The sequence below is a fragment of the Giraffa tippelskirchi genome, chromosome 7 (genome assembly GCF_054371585.1).
Source record: "Giraffa tippelskirchi isolate mGirTip1 chromosome 7, T2T-mGirTip1v1.2.pri, whole genome shotgun sequence".
In the NCBI taxonomy this organism is placed as follows: Eukaryota; Metazoa; Chordata; class Mammalia; order Artiodactyla; family Giraffidae; genus Giraffa; species Giraffa tippelskirchi.
The window spans coordinates 5,865,430-5,882,727 of record NC_137281.1 but is presented as its reverse complement, the minus strand read 5'-3'; the positions used below and the strand labels follow the sequence as shown (position 1 = coordinate 5,882,727).

Below are 17,298 nucleotides of genomic sequence, written 5' to 3'. Positions count from 1 at the left end.
CAATGGGAAGCGGCTCCTGGGGAGGGAGGCGGAACCCGGAGGGGAAGGGACAGGAGCTTCGGGAAGGGGGCGTGGCCGGGAACTGGGGGAAAGGTCTTGCGGGGGAGGGAGGCGTCGCAAACTTTTTTCCCCAAAGCCCTCGGGGGTCTGCCCCCTCCCCGAGGTCCCCACCTCATACTCTCCTTCTCGAGAGTGGTGAGAGCGGAAGTGCCCGTGTCCCCGAGCCTCTGAGTCCGCAAGTGTCCGCGCCCCTCCGTTCTCTCCACGCTCGTATTCCTCATCCCCTCCACGATCGCACCTCTGCGTTCCCTCCGGTCAGTCCTCCCCCGTCCCCGCCTCCACTTTCCCCGCTAATCTGCGTCCCCACCTCCTCTCCACGCGCCCCCTTGTTCCCTCCTGATTCAACAACCCCCGTGTCCCTGTTCCCATCAAAACCTATGTCCTTGGTCCTGCCCACGGTGGGATCTCTCTGCGTCCCCCACGTCTCCACTTTCCCTGTAGGTTCGCGTCCTTACTTCCTCCCTGAGCCTCCAGGTACCCCCGTGTGCGCGTCCTCGGGTCCCCCAGAAAGTCACGTGGAGCCGGCTGGCAGTGGGAACCGTTCCTTTATTCTGCCCCTAGGCAGCTGCGGTCATAAGCACACGGGGAATCCACTGATGGCATCCGTGCTCTGCATGATCATGTCCGCCAGCAGAAAGCAGAAGCCTGGCGGGAAGGGGAACGGAGAGTGGGTGGAGCAGGGTGGGTCCTGGGGCAGATGACCAGGAGGGCCCCGGGGACTGGGGTTTGGGGCTCCAAGGGCCCAGACTGGAGGGTGTTAGGAAGTCCCTGGGAGGGCAGCTGGAAAATCTCTGCAAGGAGGGGGGTGGGGCCCTCGGGGAAGTCTCCTCTCCACCCTCTTCCGCTGTCCAGGTTACCCGCGAGAATAGAGAAGGGTAAAGCCAGCCACCCCAAAAAATAGGACCAGGAATAGAAGACGTCGTCTTTCCATGCATTCTTCGCTGTGTAGACTGTCAGGGAGATCAGCAGAAGCAGGCCTGGGCCCCATCCCGCCACCAGGTGAGCGTGGCCGGCGGGCTGCATCCAGGCCCCATCCTGACCCCGCCCACCGCCCCCGGTCACGCCCTTCTCGCCCTTCTCGCCCACCCGCCGGCCCCCTTCTTCCCGACCCCGCCCCTGGCCCCACCCCCTCGATGCCGTCCTCCGGAGCCCCGCCCCGCTCCTGGGCTCTCTCCCAGGCCCACCCTATGCCATCTCACCCGAGATAAAGAAGACGGCACACGTGATCTGACCCCGCGAGTAGCCCTCATTGCACAGAATCCGCAGGCCCATCACCAAGCCCACGATGCTGCAGCCCGCTGCCAGCACCATGCACGCCCCGGTCACCACCAGCGTGCCTGGGGAGAGCGGACAGCGTCAACAACCTCCGCTGGCGCCGCTCCTGCCCATCACCCTCGCCCGCCGGTTCCGGGCTGGGAGCAGAGTCAGGGGTTTAGATGGGGACTCGGAAGTTACATCATGAGGGGAGATTAATGTTGAAACAGGGAAGCAGGTCCCAGAGTGGGGGTTCGTGGTGGCCTCGGTGGGGGCTTAAGTGGAAAGAGCAGGGGGGTGGGGGCGCTGCAGGATGTGGTGTCAGGTGAGGGGGCAGCTGTGGTCAGTGCTGGGGGATGTCTGTTCACGGGGGGCGGGGATCTGACAGCTGGGCCGCCGGGCCTCACTATCGCAGGGGATGTTGGAGCAGACGCCCTCATTACACTCCTGCCAAAGGCCACTGTGGCCCCCGGAGTAGCGAATCCAGTAGTTGGAGGCAGTGGACAGAACGATGAAGAAGTTGGCCAAGAAGCCCAGCATGGTGCCCCCGCTCTGAAGGCTCCGCTTCACCCCCATGCCAGGGCGACGGCTGCCAAGGACCACTCCTGCAAGACTGACCCATGCCCCACTCACCCCCAGGTCCCTGGGACCCCCTCCTGCATGTCCCTCTGTATCCCAGATGGCTACTCCTTCACCCCTGCCTGGGACTTCTACTTCTGGGGACCCCTCTCAGGCCCCCCCAGACCTAAGACTGACCACCTTTCCCTCAGGCACCACAGCTTAGGAACCTCCCTTCTGTCCAGAGACCTCTGTTCCCTAGTGGGTGTGCCTTCCTAACACCCCACCTCTGTGCACACCCACCTAAATGACTCACTCCCAGCTCCCCTAGGCTTCTTGGACAGGGCCCAGAGGTGTGAGAGAAGGGAGACTGTGTCTCTATGAGGCAGAATTCCAGAACCCCCCCTTCTCCTAGCAGCCATTTAAAGAGATAACCACTCACCCAGCCATACACACACACACAGGGGCAGCTCTTCTGGCAAAGTGACAGAGTCAGCATCAGGTGGCAAGTCCGGGGGAATCTGAGGACCTTGACACGGTAGCCCATGTCCTTCTAGAAACTTCCTTCCCCTTGACCCCCATAAGCTCTCCTGGTCCCCGGCTCTTTGTGCCCTCCCAAGCCCCCAGGCAGCTTCCTGCCCCTCCTCCTCCCTCAGCTTCTCAAGGCCAGTTCTGAAGAACTCCATTCTGCATCTTCTTACCAGGTGAGCTCCAGGGACCTCTGATGCTCTGAGAGCATCCCAAACCCTATCTCCAGTCCGGGTCCTCAACTGCTTCCGACCATCTCTCAGACCCTGACACTCAACCACATCCCCACTGAGCTCGGCGTGTGAGCGTGCTGTGGTTCAGTCATATCTGACTCTCTGTGACCACGTGGACTGTAGCTCACCAGGCTTCTCTGTCCGTGGGACTTTCCAGGAAAGAATACTGGAGTGGGTTGCCATTTCCTCCTCCAGAGGATCTTCCCCACCTAGGGGGAGAACCAGAGTTTCCTGCATGTCCTGCATTGGCAGGCAGATTTTTTTTTTTTACCACTGAGCCACCTGGGAAGCCCCATTGAGCTCAGCATCTTCCACCAAACCAGGGAGGCCCCTGGTATCCCACCCAGTTAGTTGGACCACATCCCTGAGCACTATCCTTGTCCCCTTTCTGCTCCTTGCCTTACAAAGCCCTTGGATCCCTGAGTCCAGTTCCTCCTGCCCCTGAATCTGTTTTTTTAATAATTTTATTCATTTATTTACTTCTCTGTTGCACTGGGTCTTTGTTGCTGTGCTCAGGCTTTCTCTAGTTGCCGCGAGCAGGCGCTACTCTTTGGCGCGGTGTACAGGCTTCTCATTGCGGTGACTTCTCTTGTAGCAGAGCACAGATTCTAAGCACGCGGGCTTCAGTAGTTGCAGCATTCAGGCTTGGTAGTTGTGGCTCGTGGGCCCAGCTGCTTCAAGGCATGTGGAATCTTCCTGGACCGGGGATCGAACTCATGTGGCCTGTATTGGCAGGCAGGTTCCTATCCACTTCTCTACCGGGGAAGTCCTTCCCCCGGCCCCGAATCTTTCTGGCTCCTCCTTTCCCTCTCGTGCCCTGGCCCCAGTGCAGCCCTGTCCTGTCTCATGTCCCACCTGTTGGATTGCCAGTCTTGTTTCCCTCCCCTTTTGGCCCCCAGAGTGGGGGGGGCAGGGCGCAGAGTGGGGGCCTTTCTGGCACCCAGACCAGATGCTGTCCCTCCCTTTCTCCACCCTTAGCTCCCCATCACCCTCAAGAGAGAGTCAACTGTGGGGTTAGAGGTGCTACTTCTCACCCATCCTCATTTCCTGTCACCCCCTCACCTTCGACAGTGGACCACAAAGTGCTGTTCCCCATCTTCTGAGAACCCCCAGCCTCTCCATGCCTCCACTTTGGGGTCCCTCTGCCTGCATTACCTTCCCTCGGCCCTGGAGAAGTTCCTAAACACTGTCTCCCCCAAAAGCTCACCCCCACACCCCACCTCTCCCCCAGACACAGCCAGTCCTCCTGCCATACCAGCCCTGGGCTCTGCCTGTCCCCACGGGACTTGGAGCCCCTGGCAGGCAGGGCCTGGTCTGAGTCACCGCAGCATCCATGGCGGAAGGCCCAGCAGAAAGGATGCACTCAGGAAAAGCCAGCCAAAGGAGTGGATTTATTAATGAAATGCACAAGGACTAAGGATGAACGCCAGGGTGACAAAATCAGAGAGGGAGCCGAAAGACAAGAACTAAAAGGAGAAAGATGCAGGGAAGACTTCCCTGTTGGCCCAGGGGTTAAGACTCTGTGCTTCCACTCCAGGGGGAGCAGGTTCAATCCCTGGTCCAGGAAGTTTGCATGCCATACAGCCAAAAAAAAGATGCAGGAAAGAAAAGAGATGGAGGGACAAAGAAGAGAGACAACAACGGCCCTGGGGCCATGCCCGAGCCTAGACTGGTTCTCACACTCGGTGGGAGCTCCTGGAGGGCAGGGCAGGTGGCAGGACTGACTCCCCTCTTGGTGCCCAGCATCACCCACCATGGAGCTGGCATGTCATTGGTTTATGTCACGGCTGCATGACCCTTGGAATAACCAGATCCAGGCAAATTTTTGTTGAATGAATGAAGCCACAGAGGAAGAAGCTTGTGGAGGCTGGGAGTCAGGGCTGGCTGGAAGCAGAGCCAGCTGTTGTTTTCAGGGTTCCTGATGACGCCTTCAGAGAACAGAGCTCTAAAGCCATTCTGCGGTTCACATGGCCTCATAGCCAGGCCGGGGGGCCGTGCAGTGAGCGCCCAGACTCAGGCCACCTGGGATAGCAGAGAAAAATTAGATACTCGCTCCTCTCCTGCTCCCTCAGAACCCCCAGCCAGCCCCACCCCAGCCTCCCCCAGCCAGCCCCCACCCCACCTCCAGCCAACACCCCCCCAACCAGCCCCCTCAAGCCAGCCCCAGAACTCCCCAGGCAGCAATTACAATCACCTGTACAGAGAAAGAGAACGGTTGAAACCCAGCCCAGGTAGAAGGACCATGAGAAGAAGCTCTGGATCTGGGGGTTTCGAGGCTGGTTCCACCGCTCAATAGTGTAGACCATCATGGCCACTATCAGGGACAGGGCTGGGGACGGAGACACGAGGGTCGGCTCAGCCCCCCCTGCAGCAGCACACCAGGTCCTAGCCCCCCGCCCCCGCCCCCCCAAGCCCAGCACGGAGTCCTCACCTCCAGCAAAGGCCATGAAGGTGGAGACAATGGGGCCGCGTCCCGGCGCAGACAGAGAAGGGATGCAAGACATGACCAGAAAGGCCGTGGAGATCAGGCCCCACAGGACGGCCAGGATGCAGAAGCTCTGCGTCACGTGGATATAGCCTGCTCGGAGATGGGACCTCTGACTGCCTGTCCCCGCGGGCCTTTCCCCCCACCAAGACCACCCCCCCCACCTTACCTTCTACTGAGACTTCGTCCTTGCTGGGCCAGAGGCCCGAGTGAGATGAAAACTTGGGCCCCTGGGCCGCAAACCAGAAATTCGTGCTCAGAGCCACTAAGAGGGACATCAGGCCCAGGGAGCTGGTGAGGAGGGCCAGGGACCGGCAGGGCTCCATGGGGGTGAAGGCTGGGTTCCTGGGTCTCAGGTAACGAAGATGAGCCTGGTGATCTAGACTCTTGGGTCTCTGAGAGAGGAGGAAGCTGTTTCCCCCTCTGCCCCAGACTCCTGGGTCCTCTGGTCTCAAGAAAGAGAAACCAGCAAGCGCTAGGGGTGGCGGGAGGGTGGTCTTTGCTCCTCAACGTCAGACCCGATTGGTCTCTGCCAGTTGCAGGCAGCTGCTCTATATGACACACCCTGCCTTCCTGGCTTGCATCAGTACCCGCCCCCCGACCCCGCCCCTCTCTGAGGTTTCCCTCGGCCTGGACGGTGGTGGTGGGGGTTGGCCCTGAAGATGTCACATTGTCACTGGTTTGGAACTTGTCTGTCTCCACAGAAGCCTCTCTACCTGCTGCTCTTGGGGGGCCTCTGCACCAGAGGGGCTTCCTGGAAAAGGTGAGAGAGAGACGTGAGGTGGGGGGAGCAGTTGGGGGGGTGGATAGAGGGCTGGGCAGAGGGGGCATGTGGTGAGTGAGGCTGGGGTGTGAGTTAGATGGGAGGGGGAGGTGTGACTAGAGGGAGACAGTTGGGGGAATGCATCATGCTTTCCTGTGATTCTGCAATTTTCCGTTCTGGGAGGTAGGGGCCCCTAATTCTAGGGTCTCTGCAAAAAGAGGGGGCAGTTGGCAAGGATGCTGGGAGCTGCAGGAGGAAGGTGCTAGAAGCCTAGCCTCCAGATCCTGAGGGTGCGGGCTCTCAGACTCCCAGCTCCTTGCTTGGAGCTTGTGGCGGGGGGAAGGTAAACAGTGACCACAATTCTGAAAGTTTGCAGAGGGGAAGACGTGCCCACATCCTGATACAAATGAGTTCACAAACAGCTCGGCCGAGAGTAAGGTGTTCAGCCTGGTGGGCTTCATCGCCGGGATCGGGGTTTCTGTGGTCAGGGGTGAGTAGGGGGGATGGGTAAAGGATGTCAGGGCAAGACTTTCCGGCCCTCCCCCCCTCAACCAGCGTCAGGCCCTGGGCCCCACCTCAGGCATACGGGGATGGTGTTACAGCCCAGGGGGGAGGTGCAGACCCTAAGCCTAACTCTCTGAAGCAGGAGTGACCTGGAACACGACTGCTGTCCCGAAGAGGAACTGAACCGACGGTCACAGGACAGCCGGAGAAGGGGAGGACGAGAGTGACTGCAGGAGGCCAGTCCTCTTCCTTAGTCGGAGACTCCAGTTTGCAGAGTTTGGCTCCCATCTAGATCCTCACCAGCTGGGCAACTGGTCACTCCTGAGAACACGCTGGGAGGACAGGCTCCCAGAAGGCGATCCGGGTCATGGGCAGCTGGGGCACCATCTCAAAAGCGGTGATGGATCCAGCTCCTGTGAGGAGCAGCTGGACAGGCTTCAGGAAGTCTGGGCTGAGGGCATGTGATGATCACATGCTCAGAACCCATCTGGGATCTTCTGTTTTTCCTCTTTTTCTCCCCACCACCTCTCTCCCATTTTCTCTTGGCCTTACTAAATGGTTTGTGGGATCTTAGTTCCCCAATCAGGGACTGAACCCAGGCCCATGGCAGCGAGGGCACAGAGTCCTAACCACTGGACCACCAGGGAAATGTCCTCCTCTGTGATTGCAACCCCAACCTCAACCTGACCGCAGCTCCTATCCCATTTCTAGCTCCATTGCTATCCTCCAACCCCATTCTCATTCCCAAACCCAGCTCCAAACTCAATCCCATCTTTTCTTTTTGGCCGCACTCCGAGGCTTGCTTAATTCCCTGACCAGGGACTGAACCCAGGTCCCAGCAGTGAAAGCACCGAATCCTAATCACTGGACCACCAGGGAATGCCCTCAATCCCATCCTTAACCCCAGTTTCAATCCCAAACCCCAGCTCCAACCCCAAACTCAACCCCATCTCAAACCCCAAACATAACCCCATTCTCGTTCCCAAACCCAACTGTAAACTCAACCTGGTGCCCAAACACAACCCATATTAAACCCCTGAGTTTAACCCCAACCCTCTCCTCCCACCTAACCCCTTTCTTAATCCCAAACCCAACCCCAGTCTCAACCCATCGCCAAACCCAAATCCATCCTCACATTTAACCCTCTTCTCATTTCTATACTTACACCGGTTCCACCCCTACTTCCTGCTTCATACCTCTCCCCAACCCCAGTAATTCCTACCTCAATCCACACCCCCCTCCATTTTTATCTTCATCCTACCTCCAGGTCCAAGCCACTGGAGGACTTAGAGCAGAAAGGGGACATGATGTGAGTCATGTTTTAATAAAAATTCCTTTAAAAGTCTAAAAACAAAGCTGCAGAAGGTGCAGAGAAAAAGGAACCCTCTTACACTGTTGGTGGGAATGTAAATTGGTACAACCACTATAGAGAACAGTATGGAGTTTCCTCAAAAAACTAAAAATAGGGCTTCCCTGGTGGCACAGTGAATGAGAATCCACCTGCCAGTCTGGGGGATGTGAGTTTGATCCCTGGTCTGGGAAGATCCCACATGCCACGGAGCAACTAAGCCCGTGTGTCACGACTACTGAGCCTGCACTCATTTGGGGAGATGTTGGTAGGAGCAGTTGTGGGGTGTGAGAGAGATCAGGAGCTCAGCTTTAGACTGACATGTGAAAATTGAGATGCTTCTTCAAGTGGGAATGTTGAGCAAGCAGTAGTTGGAGTTGTAAGTCTGAAGTTATAACATTATTGTTATTACTAGAGTCGTTGTTGTTCAGTTGCTAACTCATGTCCAGCTCTTTGTGACCCCATGACCTGCTACACACCAGGCTTCCCTGTCCTTCACTGTCTCCCAGAGATTGCTCAAACTCATTTCCATTGAGTCAGTGGTGCCATCTAACCACCTCGTCCACTGTTGCCCCCTTCTCCTTTTGCCCTCAGTCTTTCCCAGCATCAGGATCGTTTCCAATGTCAGCTCTTCAAATTAGGTGGGCAGAGTATTGGAGCTTCAGCTTCATCATCAGTCCTTCGAATGAATATTCAGGGTTGATTTCCTTTAGGATTGACTGGTTTGATCTTGCTGTCCAAGGGACTCTCAAGAGCCTTCTCCAGCACCACAGTTGGAAAGCATCAATTCTTCGGTGATTAGTCTTCTTTCTGGTCCAGCTCTCACGTCCGTGTGTGACTATTGGAAAAGCCATAGCTTTCAGCCTCTATAAATTCCTGGAGTAAGTCTCAGTAAATATTTCTACTTAAATAGGCCTCAATAAATTATAATTAAAAAAGACTTTGTGCTTGATTTGGCAGCATATATTCTAAAGAGGAAAAGAGGAAGACTTCAATTGCTATAATCACTAGAGGAAGCCTCTATAAATACAGTATTATTGTTATTTGAGGAGGGCCTAATAAATGTGTCTAGGGAGTAAGCCTCTATTAATATAACAGTTCCTAACATAGGCTGCAATAAATCTTCTTATTATTGGAACTAGCTTTCTAAACAGTCTTATTATTTTATGATAAGCATTAGTAAATCTCATGGCAGTAGGCATGAATTTGTTGAATGAACTAATGAATGAGTGAATGAAGAGAAGATCAAGGTCAAGGTCATGAATGATGGATGAAGAGGCAGCTGCAGGAGGAGGTGCAGGTCAGAGTTCTAGTGTTTCTTCTTGGAGGGGCTCATCCAGGGAGGGACAGGAAGTTGGGAGAAACAACTGGAGATGGCATGAGTAGGCAAGGAAATTGTTTTTTTCAATTTTTTTTTGTCTATGCTATGCAGCATGTGGGATCTGAGTTCCCCCACAAGGGATGGAACTCAGGCCCCCTGCATTGGAAGCTCAGAGTCTTAACCACTGGACCGCCAGGAAAGTCCCACCACAGATGTTTTCATTTATCCTATTATCCTCTTGTGATATTATGATTTATAATAAATATATATTGGGTGTTTGTCCCCACTTCTGGCATCCAGAAAAAAGAGGTAAGTTATGGTGGCTCAGATGGTAAAGAATCTGCCTGCAATGCGGGAGACCCGGGTTCAACCTCTGGGTTGGAAGATCCCCTGAAGAAGGGAATGGCTACCCACTCCAGTATTCTTGCCTGGGAAATCCCATGGACAGAGGAGTCTGGCGAGATACAGTCCACGGGGTCACAAAGAGTCGAACACCACTGAGTGACTAACACTTTCACTTTCAACTTTCTGGCATCCAGATCCTTAAGGTCTAAAATTTCCCAAATTGTGAGGGCAATCAAGGTGTCTCTTGTTATATTAATGTACTGACTTTGGGACGACCCCTCCTTAACCAAAGGGAGGGGGCTGGTTGCCAGGGGAACCAAGCACTCCATTAGAGGGTCAGAACTTGCAGTCCCAACACCTGACCTCCTGGGAGGAAAGAGAAGTTGGAGATTGAACTCAGTCACCAATGGCCAATGATGTTCTCAATCTTAATTGTGTAATGAAGCCTCCATAGCAACCCAAAAGGAGAGGGTTCAGAGAGCTTCTGAGGTCGGTGAACTTGTGCTTTTGGTGGGAAGAGTGACCTACTTGGAGAGAGCATGGAAGTTTCAGGCCCCTTCCCGCTTACCTTGCCCTGGGCATCCCTTCCATCTGGATGTTCTGAGTTAGATTCTTTTATAACACACTGGTGACCTAGTAAGTACAATGTTTCCCTGAGTTCTGTGAGCTGCAGATGAATCGAACCCCCTCAGGGGGTCATGGGGACCTCTCAGCTATTGCTGGTCCTCCCGAAGCACAGGTGACAACCTGGACATGTGATTGGTGTCTGCAGTGGGGGGTGGTCTTACAGGGCTGTCTTTAACCTGTGTGATCTGTCAGTTTCTTTAGGTAGATTGTATCTGAATTGAGTTAATTGCTTGGTGATGTGGGGAAAACACACACACACACACACACACACACACACACACACACATCAGAACATACAGGGACCTCCCTAGTGGTCCAGTGGCGAAGACTCCGTGCTCCCAATGCAGGGGGCCCAGGGCACTAGAGCCAGCAAGCTGAAACTAAGACCTGATGCGGCCAAATAAATTAAAAAAAAAGAACTGGACTTACACACATCAGCTTCCTAGCAGTTGTGAGCCTAGGAAATTCCCTGGCAGTCATCCTGTGGTTAGAACACCACGCTTCCACTGCAGGGGGCCTGGGTTCCATGCCTGGGTTGGGGAACTAAGATCCCACAAGCTGCACGCGTGCATGTGTGCTAAGTCACTTCCGTCGTGTCCCACTCTTTTCGACCCCATGAACTGTAGCCTGCCAGGCTCCTCTGTCTGTGGGATTTTCCCAGGCAAGAATACTGGAGTGGGTTGCCATGCCCTCCTCCAGGGGATCTTCCCGACCCAGGGATCAAACCTGCATCTCCTAGGTCTCCTGCATTGGCAGGTGGGTTCTTTCCCACTAATGCCACCTGGGAAGCCCCTACAAGCTGCATGGTGTGGCCAAAAAAATAAAGAAGTGGAACCCAGTAGCAGGGGCCTGTGTGGTTTATTCCGGTGCCCACCCCTACAGGAACGGAACAGCTTGGCCTACTCTAATGCAACCACCCCTGCGCCATTCACCACAATCGCTCCTCTTTCTCCCTACCCCAAGCCCTCAGGGACCACTCTTCAGTAGTTTCAACCAGTTTTATTAGACTCTGAAAAGCCGCTCTAATGGATATCCCATTTCTCTAACAACCCCCGGGTGGGTGGGGCTACTGTAGGTCTTCTCAATTGCCTCCCCCAGGCCCCAGTCTTGCTCCCTTCCCCTTGGGACACAGGAGTCAGGGGTCCCCACCCAGCGTCCGGGACCAAGCCCCCTCACGCCCCCTAGGAACCAGGATCTCAGGCCTCTAGGCGCTTCCCCTCCTCTTCAGTGACCGGACTTTTACTTCCAGATGCAGTCGGGGCACACATTTGGGCTCAGCGGGGAGTGGACAGGCGCCGACATTCGTGCATCCGGTAGGCACACATGTAGAAAATTCCTGCATGAGAAGAGACCCCAGTGGACCCCACCCCCAAGCCCTCCCACCCCTCCATCCTCCCCACCTCCGCCACCCCAAGACCCCAACACAGTATTCCCTTTCTCCCTGATTGTCTGCAGGGCTTGGAGTCTGCCTTCTGGCTCAATGCTGGGCACCCCGTGTGGGACTCCCCATCCTTTTGGCCTCCTGGGTGCTGCCGGCTGGGACACAGACACTGACCTTCCCACCCCCAAACCCGGTACCTGCAAAGAAGGTCATGAGCAGGGCTACCCAGCCCAGGATGTAGGACCAGGAAAAGCGCCAGTCCCCGAAGCGGCGACCCAGAAAGCTGACGGTGACCCCAGTGTAAATAGCCAAGGCCAGCAGGACGAAAAAGGCTGGAGAGAGAGGGCGGGGGATGGGGGTATGGGGTTGGGTTTAGAGATGGGGCTTCCCTGGTGACTCCGATGGTAAAGAATGTGCCTGCCAAGCAGGAGATGAGGGTTCAATTCCTGGGTCAGGAAGATCCCCTGGAGGAGGGAATGACAACCTACTCCAGTATTCTTGCGTTGGAGAATCCCATGGACAGAGGAGCCTGGTGGGCTACAGTTCCATGGGGTCGCAAAGAGCTGGACACAATTTTTCACTTTTAGAGATGGGAGTTGGAATGAGATTGAGAAGGGGGTATGGATGCAGAGAGGGATAAGGGTGAGGATGGGGGCTGAGTTGAAAGTAGGAGTAAAAATGAATGAGGAGTAGGGTTAAGGGCAGGGATGGGGTGGGGTTGTTGTTGTGTCACAAAGAGTTTGACTGGTCTTTGTCTCTGGTTCCTGGGAGGGAGACTCTAAATCCTCGGAACTTTCTGAGTAATAGGAGTGTCTTTGTTTCTCTTGAGCCTCTCGAATCACACCTGAGTTTATGTTGACGAGCAGAGATGACTCAGGGTGAGAGCTGGTCACCAGAAAGACCAACTGTAGGATGGAGGGTTGGGACTTGGAGCCACCTGGGATCACTCCAACCTCTGGAGAGGAGAAAGGAGCTGGAGGTTGAGCTCAATCAGGTGGCCCATGATGCAATCATTCATGTCCTTGTAATGAAACCGAAAGAAACGCAGGCCGCTGCTGCTCACTGGAGCTTCCTTGTTGGTGAATGTATGGATATGCTGGGGCTGGAGGGTAGGGTGATGAGCCCCAACTCTGCAGGGAGAGGGTGTGGGAGCTGTGTGTTCAGGACTCTCTCCAGCTTCACCCTATGCATTTCTTTAGTTGGCTGGTCTTGAGCTGTATTCTTGGTAATCAAACTGAAATTTTTAAGTATTATGCTTTCCTGGGTTCTGTGAGTTGTTCCAGCCAGTTTCTGAACCTGAGTGGATCCTGGGAGCCCCTGAATCTGTAGCTGATAGATCAAAGTGCAAGTGGGCTGGGGCCCCCACTTGCAGCTGAAGTAGGGGCAGTCTTGTCGGGAACTGTGCCTTTAAGCCTGTGGGGTCTGATGCCAGGTGACGAGTGCCCGAATGGAATGGCAGTACCCCTGGGTGGTATAGGAATCAATGAGCATTAGAAAATAGTCATGAAGTTGTTGTTGGGAGTGGAGGTGGGATTCTGGTGCAGGTGGAGTTGAGAGCGAGGAGCAGTGGGGAATGAAAGCGGTGTTGGGGGTGGGGGTGGGTGTGGGTCGGAGCTGGGCAGGGAGTCGGGGAGAGGGGTAGGAGGTGCAGTTCACTCACTGGAGGCGAAAAACATGATGCCCGCGGAGAAGGGCCGGGAGAGGCGGGTGAAGGTGGGCTGCTGAGCGAAGGCCACGATGCCCATGATGATGCCGGAGGTGGCACAGAGGGAGGACAGGATCATGAAGGCCCGGGTGGCATTCCAGTATGCTGTGAGAGCACCCCACGGTCACTGCTGTGCTGCCCCTGCCCTCAGAGTGAGGGCTGCTACCTCTGAGGGCATGAATGCCTCCCCCTCTCCATATCCCTGACCCGGCTCTTCCTTCACTGCTCTTCAAACACCCCCCTCTTCACCTGGCAAACTCCTATTCATCCTCCAAAGCCCACCTCCCAGATCCCCTCCTCTAGGAAGCACTCCCTCACCCCTCAGGTACCATCTACACTCCCTCCTCTGGGTGGAGACTCTGTTTGTCTCCCTCTCCAGCCTGATTTCTCCCTGAGGACAAGTGCCTGGTTGATTCTACACCGCAAACATGCCCAGCAGATGCTTGTTTGAACAGGAGGCTGGAGAAATGTTTGTTGGATGAATGAATGAGTAAATGAATGAATACCAATTTCCCATAACCCCCTGCTACTCCCTGTCTATCCTCTCTCTCATGCTCCCTTTCCCTTCCTTCATACCACTTGTCCATATCAAAAAAACGTCCCACTTGTTTATTTCTAACTTGTTTATGATGTCTATCTCTCTCCGCTGAGTTTTTGGCTCTGTGGGGTCTGGCTTTCTCATTCACTGCTGTATCCCCAGCATCTAGTGCCTGGCATATAGTAGGTGTTCAATAAACATGTTGAATGTATGAAGATCCCTGAGAACAGTCCTCATGATCTCAACTTCCTCTTGGCAACTATCAAGTATGGACCAGGCTCTCTTTTCCTGTATGACCCTATTTATTCCTTCCAAGAATCCTATGCTGTGTTTTCCTGCCCATTTTTTCAAGTGAAGGAAGAAATAGAGGCTGAGAGAGGTAAAGTGTTTTGCCCAAGGTCCCACCCTTAGCAGAGGGACTAGAGTTGAAAGCTAAGCTCAAAACTCTCAGTCTTAACTACTTAACTACCTGCTGCTCATACCCAGCTGACCATGAACCCAGAGAAGACTTGCAAAACTGGAGTTTTCAACAAGAGCTGCAAGTCCAGATTTTAATGTAAAATCTCCAGATTTTTTAACACTCGCATATCATAAAACAAAGACATCTCTTTGCTGACAAAGGTCTGTGTAGTCAAAGCTATGGTTTTTCCAGTAGTCATGTATGGATGTGAGAACTGGACCATGAAGAAGGTTGAGCACTGAAGAATTGATGCCTTCGAATTGTGAGGTTGGAGAAGACTCTTGAGAGTCCCTTGGACTGCAAGGACATCCAACCAGTCAATCCTAAAGGAAATCAACCCTGAATATTCATTAGAAGGACTGATGCTGAAGCTGAAACTCCAATACTTTGGCCACCTGATGTGAAGAGCCTACTCACTGGAAAAGACCCTGAGGCTGGGAAAGACTGAAGGCAAAAGGAGAAGAGGGTGGCAGAGGATGAGCTGGTTATATAGCATCACTGACTCAGTGAACATGAATCTGAGCAAACTCCAGGAGATAGTGAAGGACAAGGAAGCCTGGTGTGCTGCAGTCCATGGGGTCACAAAGAGTTGGACACGACTTAGCGACTGAACAACGACGACTTTAGAAACTTTAAAAATGTTATGCGTACACATTTAAGGTTGGGTTTGGCCCTGGGGAAGCACGCTTAGGACTCCTGCTCTATTTTTGGTGATTGGATTACATCAGTCATACAATGAATGAACAAGTTAAACCAGTTGTTTGGACAAATACTCAAAAATCTATCGGGGTGAGGTTGTCCCTGAGGTCCTCAGTCTTGGGGTGGTGAAGATGTCAAATGAACTTGAAGACCTCCATCCAGCCTCCCTCTCTCCCATCCCCAGCAGAGATAAGACAGAGAAGAAACTCAGAGAGTCCCAGAGCAGGGGGGTGGGGGAGGGTGGTTCCCAGTCTGAATCAGGAGGAATGGTAGAAATGTGACAATGGATGCGGCCAGAAATGAAAAAGATACATGAGCCTTTTTCCCATGAGATACATTTCCCATGAGCCATCTCTCATGAGATACGTGGGATGCTAAAAAGATACATGATTGGCAGATGGGGCTCTGAAATGGGTTGAGTGGAAAAGGGCAAGCTTTTCCACTCCCCCTGCCTCAGTTTACCGCTCTAGTAAATGGGCAGGTTTGGTGAGATGGGGTAGATGAAATCTCTTGCCACAATCCTGTCACATCACAGGGCTCAGGGAAGGTAGGCTCCTCCTCCCAACACCCTCCCCTTGCAAAAGAATTGGTTTTTCAAGGTCATGTATCACGTCTTATTCATAGACACAAAGGAACTGTCTTCTTAGTGTTGTTGGGACAACTAAGGGAGTTAATCCAGGCAAAATACTTATAATAGCATGTAAGACACAGTAACAATACATGCCAGTTATTATTATTATTATTACCACTATCACTGGATACATATAATATAGAACATGTGATATACTATATATCATTAATATATTACATAACATGTATTATATAATATATGTGAGGTAATATAGTATATATCTCTATGTATCCCTCTTTCCAGGTATTAAGATTCCCAGGTGGTGCAGTGGTAGAGAGTCAGCCTGCCAATGCAGGAGATGCAAGAGATGCAGGTTTAATCCCTGGGTTGGGAAGATCCCCTGGAGAAGGAAATGGCATCCCACTCCAGTATTCTTGCCTGGAAAATTCCATGGACAGAGGAGCCTGGTGGGCTGCAGTCCATCGGATCCTAAAGAGTTGAATACGACTGAGCACGCACAACTTCCATATATATGTATGTATATACATTTGACCCTTGAACAGGTTTGAACTGTGCTGGTCCACTTACATGCAGATCTTTTCCAATAAATATATGCAGTACTACATGATCTGGGGTTGGTTGAATCTGCGGATGCAGGATTGTGGATATGGACCCATGGCTGTGGAACAGCAGATACAGAGAGCTGACTATGTAGCTTGAGCATCCTGGGGTTTTGGTATCCACTACAGGTTCTGGAACCAATTCTCTGAGCCTGCTGAGGGACCAAGGGATGACTGTACATATATACAAATATATACCGATAGGGAAAGAGGTACATAGAGACATATGTACATAGTACATTATAATAACTTATATAACATAGATTGCAAGTGGCTCAGATAGTAAAGAATCTGCCTGCAATGATGGAGACCCAGGTTCAATCCCTGAGCTGGGAAGATCCCCTGAAGAAGGGAATGGCTACCCATCCCAGTATTCTTGCCTGGGAAATCTCATGGACAGAGGAGCCTGGTGGGCTACAGACCATAGGGTTGCAAAGAGTCAGACACAACTGAAGCAACTTAGCAGCAACATATACACTCTGTATCTATATACACAAATATATACACACATGTATACATATACATAATATGTATTACGAGACTTGGCTCACAACAAGTATTAAAAAATACCTCATCTAGCACAGCAAATTTAGGGTCTGTATTGCTTCTGTAACCTCCTAGTACCGAACAGAGTTCTTGACACATAACAGATATTTAGGAAATGGTCTTTTGTCAGCCCTGGCCCCAACTGCTGTTACCTGACCTCTATTTCATGCCAGAAAGTGTCACCTCTCTCCTTAACTTCTAAATCAGTACATCCTGTGATTGTACCAGAAAAAAATACTGGAATCCCAACTCTGCCCCTTCCCTGCTGAGTGACCTTGGGCTGGACCCTTTCCCTCTCTGAGCCACAAGGTTCTCGATCTGCCAAATGGAGGGCCCTTCTGCTGTAAGGTTCTGCCCTGCAGGAGGCTCTGGTCCCAGGCAGAGCCCAGCCCCTGCCCCGGAGCCTCACCGATGCTCTCCGTCTGCAGATAGCACTTGGTCCCCAGGCAGTACCGCCACAGGCCCTGGTGGGCAAAGGCCCCCGACAGCCGGTACTGCATCCAGTGGTCTGTCGCCGTGGCCACCACCAGGAGGATGGTCCCCACCCAGGCACAGAAGAGGCCGCCTCCCATGAAGCTGTACATGGTGATCTGTGGGTGAGAGGAGAAATGGGGTCAGGAGCTGGACTCCCGGGTCCTGGGGGAGGTGAGGGCTGGGGGATCTGAGTCCTGGTTTGCGGGAGGAGGACCTGGGGACCTAGACTTCCAAATCCTAGGGTGGGGAGATGGGAGGGGGGCTGGGACATCAGGTCC

At 53.3% G+C, this 17,298-nt stretch overlaps 3 protein-coding genes and 1 long non-coding RNA gene across 8 annotated transcripts; 1 reads left to right on the top strand and 3 right to left on the bottom strand.

The window, feature by feature from the left end:
- Positions 1-53: 53 nt before the first annotated feature.
- On the top strand, positions 54-3,113 carry LOC145515184 (uncharacterized). The gene is made up of 4 exons (XR_014060726.1): positions 54-314; positions 913-1,059; positions 1,730-1,953; positions 2,577-3,113. It is a non-coding gene; the product is annotated as an uncharacterized LOC145515184 (long non-coding RNA).
- CLDND2 (claudin domain containing 2) lies at positions 587-2,248 on the bottom strand. 4 transcript variants are annotated; one of them, XM_081514938.1, is made up of 5 exons: positions 2,176-2,248; positions 1,722-1,919; positions 1,260-1,397; positions 918-1,037; positions 587-705 (listed from the first exon to the last, which is right to left on the bottom strand). In XM_081514938.1, the coding sequence occupies exons 2-5, from the start codon at positions 1,888-1,890 to the stop codon at positions 632-634; spliced, it is 501 nt and encodes a 166-aa protein (XP_081371064.1). In that variant the 5' UTR covers positions 1,891-1,919; positions 2,176-2,248; the 3' UTR covers positions 587-631. The 4 variants fall into 4 exon arrangements, with proteins under 4 accessions (XP_081371064.1, XP_081371065.1, XP_081371067.1 ...); XM_081514939.1 differs by having other exon boundaries at positions 1,722-1,927; positions 2,176-2,226; XM_081514941.1 differs by having other exon boundaries at positions 965-1,037; positions 1,722-1,927; positions 2,176-2,226.
- Positions 3,114-4,005: 892 nt separating the features above from the next.
- NKG7 (natural killer cell granule protein 7) lies at positions 4,006-5,571 on the bottom strand. The gene is made up of 4 exons (XM_081514942.1): positions 5,288-5,571; positions 5,065-5,211; positions 4,828-4,962; positions 4,006-4,655 (listed from the first exon to the last, which is right to left on the bottom strand). Exons 1-4 carry the CDS (start codon positions 5,442-5,444, stop codon positions 4,597-4,599), a joined length of 498 nt encoding a protein of 165 aa, XP_081371068.1. The 5' UTR covers positions 5,445-5,571; the 3' UTR covers positions 4,006-4,596.
- Positions 5,572-11,300: 5,729 nt separating this feature from the next.
- On the bottom strand, positions 11,301-17,130 carry LIM2 (lens intrinsic membrane protein 2). Of its 2 annotated transcripts, none has more exons than XM_081514907.1 (4): positions 16,821-17,130; positions 13,068-13,217; positions 11,605-11,739; positions 11,301-11,362 (listed from the first exon to the last, which is right to left on the bottom strand). In XM_081514907.1, exons 1-4 carry the CDS (start codon positions 17,128-17,130, stop codon positions 11,301-11,303), a joined length of 657 nt encoding a protein of 218 aa, XP_081371033.1. The 2 variants fall into 2 exon arrangements, with proteins under 2 accessions (XP_081371033.1, XP_081371034.1); XM_081514908.1 differs by having other exon boundaries at positions 16,956-17,130.
- Between the last annotated feature and the right edge of the window lie 168 nt (positions 17,131-17,298).